This window comes from Oncorhynchus nerka, linkage group LG16, assembly GCF_034236695.1.
Source record: "Oncorhynchus nerka isolate Pitt River linkage group LG16, Oner_Uvic_2.0, whole genome shotgun sequence".
Classification (NCBI taxonomy): domain Eukaryota; kingdom Metazoa; phylum Chordata; class Actinopteri; order Salmoniformes; family Salmonidae; genus Oncorhynchus; species Oncorhynchus nerka.
In genome coordinates this window covers 34,323,185-34,333,863 of record NC_088411.1, presented here as the reverse complement: position 1 = coordinate 34,333,863, position 10,679 = coordinate 34,323,185, and the positions used below count along the sequence as shown (strand labels likewise).

General features: G+C 39.9%; 1 protein-coding gene across 2 annotated transcripts; it reads right to left on the bottom strand.

The window, feature by feature from the left end:
• Positions 1–2,613: 2,613 nt before the first annotated feature.
• On the bottom strand, positions 2,614–10,679 carry gclc (glutamate-cysteine ligase, catalytic subunit). Of its 2 annotated transcripts, none has more exons than XM_029685437.1 (16): positions 9,911–10,679; positions 8,400–8,512; positions 7,454–7,636; positions 7,240–7,353; positions 6,958–7,016; positions 6,466–6,602; positions 6,245–6,319; positions 5,936–6,052; positions 5,526–5,664; positions 5,211–5,323; positions 4,994–5,086; positions 4,692–4,796; positions 4,501–4,582; positions 4,283–4,392; positions 3,904–4,024; positions 2,614–3,395 (listed from the first exon to the last, which is right to left on the bottom strand). In XM_029685437.1, exons 1-16 carry the CDS (start codon positions 10,058–10,060, stop codon positions 3,214–3,216), a joined length of 1,893 nt encoding a protein of 630 aa, XP_029541297.1. In that variant the 5' UTR covers positions 10,061–10,679; the 3' UTR covers positions 2,614–3,213. The 2 variants fall into 2 exon arrangements, with proteins under 2 accessions (XP_029541297.1, XP_029541298.1); XM_029685438.1 differs by having other exon boundaries at positions 10,525–10,678.

Here is a 10,679-nt window from a genome sequence, read left to right as displayed (position 1 = left end):
ATTACTCACAACCAGTTAATAAATCAGTTAGCAAGCCGATGTCACCCCATTCATTTCTCGTCAGTGGAGACCAATCAAATCACTGCATCACTCACATGGCTACACAGAGCAGAGCTCAGTAACCTGTGTTATGATACTGATGGATTTTTGAGACGGATGGTCTGTACGGTTGTGGATACTAGTACAGCGCCATCTAGTTGTCGCTTCGGGGATAAGAGTTGTTGACAACATGGCATTTTAGCTAAGCCTAACCCTAACCCTTTTGCTAACCTTAACCTCATTCTCCTAACCTGCTACGTTAATTATCTTAACCTGCCATGTTAATTCTCCTAACCTACTATGTAAACAGACATCCAGTCTCAGCAATCCATCAGTATCACCACATCGCGGTATGTGTTGTCTTATAGTGAGGCAGAATGTAAAACTCTAGAGTGTAGGCAACTAAACAGAAATACATTTTTCTTTTCAAACTGCATGTTTTATATATATGGCTTATACACATCAAATGTACAACTGTCCAATTGCTGCAACAAACCATAGCCTAGCTAGCCTACTCGGTGGAGACTTCAATGCCTGAAAACAGTTTGAACTGCGTGCCTTACAATACATGTCAGCATCTTTGAACATTTTGGTAAGGAAAAATATGGCCTTGGTCAGATGGTGATAAAGTTGAACATTGGCACTATGCTAGGATGACTTGCTGAACAAGACTAATCCAATTAATAGGTTGGCATTTTTGACACTAGCCAAGTGTAGGCCTACATTTTTAGAGCTTGGAACACCATCAGTTCTTTACATTCGCACTGATTTGTTATGTACGTGAGGTTCCCTTGGAGGTACTATGTAAATCACCAGCTGTCAAATGTATTCCATGGAGGGCCGAGTGTCTGCAGGTTCATGCACCACTCGTGTACTTGATTTGATGGTCACTAATTAGTAAGGAACTGCCCCCACCAGGTTGAAAGGAAAAAGGAAAACCTGCAGACACTAGGCCCTCCATGGAATGTGTTTTCCACCCCTGATGTAAATGGACTCTATTGTTAATGCATCCATCCTTAATATGTTCATCTATCATCAAATAGGTTTACGTGGAAAAGATTGCCATAAAGCTCCACATGAACACATCTCCATAATGGGGCAGCAGGTGGTTAGAGCGTTGGGCCAGTAACCGAAAGGTTGCTGGATTGAATTCCCAAGCTGACAAGGTAAAAATCTGTTGTTTTGCCCCAGAGCAAGACAGTTAACTCACTGTTCCCCGTGCGCCAAAGACGTGGATGTTGATTAATAAGTCGATCCCCACACCTCTCTGATTCAGAGGGGTTGGGTTAAATGCGGAAGACACATATCAGTTGAAGGCATTCAGTTGTACAACTGTCCAACTTTCCTTTCCCATATTGTCCATTTGGCCACATTACAGTCATGTACATTATGTATATGTCACCGGCAGCCTCTAGTGGACTAAAGGTCTCACTCCACATTGAGCATATTATCCAGAGATTATTATTTAATTTTTTTCACCTTTATTTAACCAGGTAGGCCAGTTGAGAACAAGTTCTCATTTACAACTGTGACCTGGCCAAGATAAAGCAAGGTAGTGCAACACAAACACAGAGTTACACAAACAAATGTACAGTCAATAACACATTAGACAAATCTATGTAGTGTGTGTGCAAATGTAGAAGAGTAGGGAGGTAAAGGCAATAAATATGCCAGAGGCGAAATAATTCAAATGTAGCATTAACACTGGAGTGATAGATGTGCAGATGATGTGCATGTCGAGATACTGGGGTGCAAAAGAGCAAGAAGATAAATAACAATATGGGGATGAGGTAGTTGGGTGTACTATTTACAGATTGGCTGCGTACAAGTACAGTGATCTGTAAGCTGCTCTGACAGCTGATGCTTAAAGTTAGAGTGAGATATGACTCCAGCTTCAGTGATTTTTGCAATTCGTTCTAGTCATTGGCAGCCAAAGGAAGTGTTGGCTTTGGGGGTGACCAGTGAAATATACCTACTGGAGCGCGTGCTACGGGTGGGTGTTGCTATGGTGACCAGTGGGTTGAGATAAGGCAGGGCTTTACCTAGCAAAGACTTATTGATGACCTGGAGCCAGTGGGTTTGGTGACGAATATGTAGTGAGGGCCAGTCAATGAGAGCATACAGGTCGCAGTGGTGGGTAGTATATGGGGCTTTGGTGGCTAAATGGATGGCACTGTGATAGACAACATCCAGTTTCCCGAGTAGAGTGTTGGAGGCTATTTTGTAAATGACATTTCCATTTTCAAGGATCAGTGGGATAGTCAGTTTTACAAGGGTATGTTTGGCAGCACGAGTGAAGGAGGCTTTGTTGTGAAATAAGAAGCCAATTCTAGATTTAACTTTGGATTGGAGATGCTTAATGTGAGTCTGGAGAGTTTAGTCTAACCAGACACCTAGGTATTTGTAGTTGTCCACATATTCTAAGTCAGAACCGTCCAGAGTAAAGATGCTAGTCGCGCAGGCAACAATCGGTTGAAGAGCATAACATAGAACCCAATTTGTAAGTCGCTCTGGATAAGAGCGTCTGCTAAATGACTTAAATGTAAATGTAACTAAGCAAAATACTATGCTTAGTCAGTGCTGTACACAGATTTATTGATTGAGACATAACATTCCAATCAAACATTCACATTCACTTCAATGCAAGACTCCTTTAATAGTTTAAGATTCTACTATATCACAGCAAATCAAACACTTTCACTTGACACTTCTCACATTAAAAGGCCAAATCATTTGACAGATAATGCAGATATATACCATATTCGGAAATGAAATAACCCTTGTTAAATGTTTGTAGAGCAGATCAAAGTTCAGTATTTACAGTAGACTTAAAGATTCAAATTAATCTAGTCTACAACTTTGTTTGCTGCATTTACATAATTTCACACTCAGACTTTGTTAGCATGAACACAGGATATCAAATTACATATCCAATTGCTATCACACATCCGATTGAATTTTACTTATTAAAATAATTTTCGAATTGTACAAATCTGATACTGTATATACAAATGCAATACACCCGCTTGACCATCGCAATGCACACTATATTCTCCATTAAAACTTCATTTGTTTGGACCACTTTGTCCAGACAGATATTTGGTCTTTTTCATGCTAATGAATATCAATGATGGACAACACATTAATTAATTGATTACAGCTGTGACAGTAAGTTCATTTGCCCCGATTGACTGGGTCACCAATAAGTTCTGGGCATCGCTCCTCTCCTTTTGTGATGCTGTCACACTTGCGGAGTAGGTCGTAGTTGATTCTGTCAGTTATGACACTGTCTTGCTTGTATTGGGGGTGCTTGTCCACAAACTCCCTCATCCATTTAGCCATGGTCATCAGTTCACCTACATCAGCAACAAGAACAATGTGAGAAAACATCATGTTTATTTTTTCTGTTGATAATTAAGATACATAAACAAGTGTATGTTTGGCATTTATAACCCTGTACATTAAATTGTTAATGTGACTTGAGTTCAGATTCAACACTGTAAAGCACTAAGGCTGCGTTTAGACAGGCAGCCCAATTCTACACTTTTTTTCTCTCACCAAAATGGTAATTTGATCAATCAGATTTGCTCTGAAAAAGATCTGATGTGAAAAGACCTGATGTTTCAAAGGATCAATTAGTGAAGGGAAAAAAAAGTTCAGCATTGGGCTGCCTGTCTCAATGCAGCCAAAGCGTTATCAAAACCTTGTTGACAGTGTCAGGGAGCAACATGTGCCTTCTACTACTGGAATGCCGCATGCTTTTGCTAATCTCCACCAATGATGTGGAAAGCCCACAACAATACCTCACAAAACCCTGTTACCCAATCCAGAGTCAAATTGTCAGTGTTCATTTGCTAAATATACCGGAGGCACGTCTCTTGATGAGCTTCAGGTAGTTCAGGATGGTGCATCTTGTATCAACATCCACCTCCATGTTTTCTAGGTAGCAGTTGAGGATTGGTATCAACCCTTGAAAAATTCCTTCCTAAATGATAACAAACAACAACTTATGGTTTAAAGTAAAGCGTGCAATAGAAATATATATTTAATGATATTATTAAAAGAGATTGAACATGATCTTAACCACTTACAAATTAATAACAAATTGTACAAATTGGAATTTGTAACACATCATAGGATATGCTTTTTTCCCCCCAGGACGTGACATACCATACAAAATGGATGACTTTGTACTACTGGTTGACATGATCCAAAACCTTTATACCGCATCTTTAATAAGCACCTTTCCATTGATGATTGTGTCAATGCTCATCAGTGTGTACTCATTGTCACCCTCACTGTCCAAGCCATTCTGGGCAGCCGATGAGGAGCTATCGAGGGCAGGGTTGCAGCCTATGGGAGGACGCAAGAGAAGCTTTAGCATCAACCTGTTCAGGCATTTTGCCAAAACGCTCCCCGACCAGGTTTCAAAACACTGGAATCGGACTCGTATCCTCTCACCTTTATAGATGTCCTTCCGGAAGTAAAACATGCCCTCTTGGACTGCATTTATTTTCTGGGCAGCTTTCATGTTTTCGTCAACCTTTTGATAGAAAACAGAACGCATAAATGGTATATCATTACCCTACATGCACTAGAATTTCCTAAAATTCAGCTAATTAAAAGTATATCAGAAGAACAGCTGATCTCACCTTTGACAAGGGGATGAGAAAGTCCAGTTTATAGGACAGTATAACCCTGGTGAGAAGGACGATGAAAACAACGAATGCAGAGTTTTCAAAATCGGTAAGTTGCACCTGGAACAAACGAAAACAGGCACTCAATATTTCTACAGTACAAACATTGTACAAAACTGGTTAAGAAACAGTACATGTAAATCCTTTTTGCAAGTATTTACTTGAAACAATAGTTACTTAAAACAATGTGTATTTCAGGTAAATATCCAAATGACATACAACTCTATTAACACACAAGATTGCAAGGCTTATGTTACCTCCATGGGACGGAACTCAACTCGCCATCCGATGTCCGAGTTTGGAGGAGGAGGTTTGAACCTCATTGTCTGCCAGTTGGTTGACTGCAGATTCTACAAGACAGACAAATGTGATTATATCAACTAAAATGCCTCCTTATAAAATCACAGGTATTGGTCTCGTCGCAAACAGTCATGTAGTCACTATAAGTCAGTATTGGGTGGGTATCATTTTTACCTCAAAGTGATCAGACTCGTTTTCATCATCCAAGTAAATTTTCTCTTCAAATAGTGAGAGCGGATCCCGAATGAAGAGATGGGCTATGTGTTGGGCCAGCAGTTTGTCGATCCCTACAAACACAGATTTTGATCACTTCTCTATAGGTTTAATGATTAAAATACGAATAAACACATTGTACAATAACAAACAGTTCCATTGCTTGAAAAATACATAAGAGTCTTTTTCACCAGTTACTTATCCTTCATCATATTTTATTATTTCTATACACCATCTAGAATCTAATACTCACGTCATTGTTACAAAGTTCTTTACCTGCATCCAGCAGCTGTTTGTTGATCTCCTCGTCTATTGTCAGATCTATGTCATTGTACCTATCGCCACAGCTGGAGAGGTAGCTGTCGATTGAATCATATCTGGATTTCAAGATTCGAAATTTGTTGGTTTTCAAAGGCTGCAAAGAAAACACATTTCCATGCACATTGAAAGAGAAGTCTGAAAAACCTCGACATTTCAAGGAACAAAGCAAACAAATAACTGAAAACCTGTTCTGGCTAACATAATTGAACACCAGGAAATCAACAGAGAAATGAATAATGCCTGTCTGAGCCTGACACGATCGGAGTCTTCCATTCAACCCGCTGAAGCAACTAGCAACAGGGCCTTGTTTGGCTGGCTCGTGTTTCTTTAATTAGGAGCCTGTTTTTCCTGATTCATCTGCTCACCTCCAGCCCCCTCTCTTCCCCGGTCCTGTCATCTACCGAGGCAGAAATAACTCCCCAGCGACAATCAATGTCTGACACATAGCCTCTGTAGAACGGCGAAGCAGCACTGAGGGCCATCTATAAACAGATCAGCAGTTAGCGTTCCAGTTTCCACCACAGAAAAGGCACTCGAAAAAATCTAAGCGTTATTGAATACTGTAAGGATTCAAAAATGTGGTTAACCAAAGCTGTTTACGACACCTTTGATTTTTTTTATTACCATTGAGGCAATTAATACTTTTTCCTGTATGTTTTCTAAGAAAATCTTACCATTATAGGGCAGAATGTTGCTAGTTGGTCATAAAGGTACCTCGCCTCTTCAATGCTGCAAGCTTGGAATGTCACCTGGAAAAACATTATAAAAAGGGTTCAAGTTAAAGATTACTCAACCTGTTTATATAAAACATGTCCATGACTTCAAAAATATTCTCTAGTCTAGTAAATTAACATAAGTATACCAGGGTTATAGTTCTATAATGTGTTGTGTATACCTGAAGACAGCAGTTGCCCATTCCAAATCCCATGGCATCCATGTAGATGTGATCAGGTAGAGCTGCCCTGGCAGCCTCCCCATCGTCTTCCGGAAACTTCTCCACAAATGGAGATGGGGTGTATTTGTCTTTAAAGACTAACAAGGAGAAAGAAGCACAAAGGAAAGTAGATACTGATAAGCAAGTTATTTCAACTAATAAAAAAATGTTGCGCCACATTTTGGGCGATGGGTAGCCTAGCGGTTAAAAGCATTGGGCTAGTAACCGAAAGGTCACTTGTTCAAATCCTCGAGCAGACTAGGTCCCCTTGAACAAGGCCCTTAATCCAAATTGCTCCTGTAAGTCGCTCTGGATACGAGCATCTGTTAAATTACTAAATTGTAAATGTGGCCTAAATTTGACCACTGAAAATAAAATGTGACGAAATGTATTTGACTGAAAGGTGTAATTATTGAGTGCAAATGGTGAAGATCTGTTCTGATTTATACTTACTGGGTACGTTGATCACCACCTTCTCTCCTCTTCTGTGACGAATGTTTCTGGTCAGGGTGCTGAAAAAACATTCACAACATACTTTGTTAAATGGGATGCAAATAAAGATCTCAAATGTCACATATCATGCAGTGACACAAAATAGTGCAAATACCTGTGACAAACTTAATACCATAGCAACCTCTATAAAACAGTTGGTAGAGCATGGTGCTTGCAACGCCAGGATAGTGGCTTCGATACCTGGGACCACCCGTATTTCGAATATATATTATTCAAGAATACCTGAATCTTGGGTGTTGGTTTATGGCTTCATCTGGGAAGAACAGTGATTTTGACACTCCCTTTTCAACAGGTGTTGGCTTGTATTCTGGCTGTGTGAAGCCTGGGCAGCCTAACCTAAAACCAATGTTACAAGAATAACATTAATGTTAAGGTACTATAAATAAAATCTAACCGTTTCAAGTGATTTAGTGAGTGACAATAGGTAGTTAACTACCTTGGGAATGACGTGATGGTGGCAAGCGTTTCATTCTTATTCAGCACAGATGAGGCCTCTCGCCTCCTCTTCCCCATGTTGTCCTCCACCGTGTTGAACTCTGACATCGTCCCACCGTAGGGCTGCCCCGGAGTCCCTTCGATCATGTAGCTGCCATACTCTGGCCTCCAAAGGGTAGGATGGCTACAAGGAAAAACAATGCAATATATATTTTAATAAGCAAACTTCCATTTCTAGAAGCCATTGAATAATGTTGTCTAACAAAACAAGGTCTCTGTCCGACAGAGTCAATTGTATTATGCCAATCTTTCACATTAAAGTAAACATGTTTTTTTTTTTTTTTAAATCAGATGTGAGACACCATCTCAGCGGATGGAAAATGCTGTGGGCAATGCATTTGTGCTACAGGGGCGTGCTCTTCAATATGTGCAACAGAGAGGCAGTAATGAGGAATGCTACAGCTATAGTTACAATTCCCCTGGGTTAAGTCAGCTTCACAGGTTCAGCACGTCATGGACAGTTAGCAAGCAGACTACTACAGTGAGGCTTGTACAAAAACATTCACATCAAATAGAGATGAAGGCTTTTTAACCCATGTTAAAGAAATTTAGTAGCCCAGGGTAGAGCGGCAGGTTGAACACCAGTGCAATTTGTAAGGTAGTAGTTCAAGAAAACAAAACATGTAAAACTAATGCTGAAGTTGCAAACTTGTAAAGGAGCTTTTGCATGACCCATGAGGGAAGTGCCACTTTTTTGCATTTTTTTAAATTCAAAAGTTGCAGAACAGGCTAATGGAATGTAGCTTTATTGAGCGACAGAAGCCGTCTTTAGTGCCTGCAGTGTAAACCACCCAAATGAGTTTGCATAAGAAAGGCCGATACATAACAGCCTGTTTCACACACAACACAACCTGGTCATTTTCTAAACAGATTTAAAGATGACTTACTTGGGGTTGGTCTTTTCTCCTTTGTCTTGAAGGGTTTCCAAAACCTCCCCACCATTGAGAACAAGACGAACCTTTCCATTTTTCTCATCCATTTCGATCAACATGTATTCCACCTAAAAGGGCAAAAATACATTATATATATATATATATTTTTTTTATACATACATTTGTATTTCGAACCATAAAAACAGTGTGCAAATTCAATGCCTTTCATGTTGAAATCAGTTAGGCCTACTGCACATGTTGACATATGAGACAAGACACCACAGAGGCATTCAACATCAATAGGATGGTGTGGCCTAAATCGCAAAACAGTTTTTTCTATTCTCCAATGACAATGCAAGATTATCAGCCATGAAGCTTGTTCATTAGACCAGAATGGTGCAGACCATGTCTCCAAACACCACCTTTCTTTCCAATGTGCGTCACTGTGTAGACCCAAAGCCTTGATCCATACTTCCCAAGATCAAAACGGGCGCCATCACATCCATTCCAATTCATCAATTATGTTTCCTTGACTTTGACTCTACTACCCTGTAATCCCCCTGTCTGAAAGAGGGATTAATCTGTAACAACAACATTCCACATGAAATTGAGGCACACTGAAGGCAGCACAGACAGAAATCACATAGACTACATCTAGATGCTATGTGTCACTTTTTTTAAACAACCTATCTACATGCCAGATGCATGTTAAGGGACAACCTTTGAACATGTTTAGTAGCATATAAAGCTTAGATAAGAAATCTCTCAAAAATAAAATGTCTCAATAGGTGCAAACCAAGTTATGATAAATAAGCACATTTATTCAGTTTTAGACATTTACTTACCAAACCATTTTTCGATTAGAGATTTTTTAACACGTTTGTATTAAGTATGCATCGGTTCTCATGAAATGTAAACAATTGTATAAATAATATTATTATTTTTTAATAAAATATTTCACATACAGCGAATTGATAGGTTGTTGTTTTACGGGGTCAGCCACACTTGTATGGTTCTCCTCTGGAGCACATTCGGGTTAAGTGCCTTTCTCAAGAGCACATAGGAGGTATTCAAACCAGCCACCTTTCGATTACCGGCACAACGTAATAACCGCTCGGCTACCTGCCGCTCCTAGCAACAATATAAACGGTTCAATGGCCTAAGTAACTGAATAACACATCAGTTACTGATTCAAGATGTCTAGATCTAAAACAGTTATGTAATGGTCAGATGCTTTGAATGGGTTCATTGTTTATGGACGGAGTATAAACATCTAAGCATTCGCTACAACTACTATCCTGACGACATGATGTAGCCTAAAACACTTGTTACACTTTGTTGCAATTCGGTTAGTCTTTCATCTGCACAACCGAAGTTGGCAACATAGTTACAACTTCACTTAACTGGTGATAGAGCAGACTAACTGACAATGCCATTTGTGTGGATCGCATGTACATTTTTTGTTATGCAAAAGTGTTTTTTTTTAAAGCATGTTATGCAAAGGTTAAGCAATACGACACCCTTACCTCATCGCCCCATAATAAGACATCTTTCTGTCGTTCTTTCACCTTGTTATAAATGTTGAGAAACTGAACGATGCCATGTTTCCGAACATGGTCTGCATACTTTTTGGTTTCTTCCCAGTTGAGCGGTGACCCTTTTGACAGCAAGCCCATATCGCAAGCGTTCGGCACCGACAGCGAGACTGGCGTTTGCTATTTTGTTTAGCTATCTATAATTTTTGCTCGCTAACGTGTTATCCAAGTTCAGCGACGTAGCTACTGTCAACAAAACAGAACTTGAGCCAAACCAACAATGGTCTTGCTATTTTAACTGTAACGCTGGATACTTATTAGCTAGCCAACAAGGGAGGCCTTCACACATCTCTTGTTATCTAGCGAGCTAGCAAGCTATTAAAATTACCCGCTGACACAATGTCCCAAGCGCCAATAATAATGCCAAGGTTGTCCCCCCAGCAATACCTATCTAATTCAGCACCTACACCTAAATATATGTTCCTTGATGGAATCACTTCTATATAGTGAGGACCGGTCAATTCACGCGACTAGCCAAGAATCCTCTGTTTCAGTGTGCAACACCGAGTGAACAAAATTTCCTTCCTTGTACTCTTCACACTCACAGTGACTGAACACGTGTGACTGTGGGCGCGTTTGTCCGCTCAGAGGTTTCCTATGCTTTGTCTGACAGATCTTACAACGCCCGGAGAGATATTTTACACATCAGCTAACTACATTATATGTTATAGCAATCTGTACATCTATGACGTTGTCAATT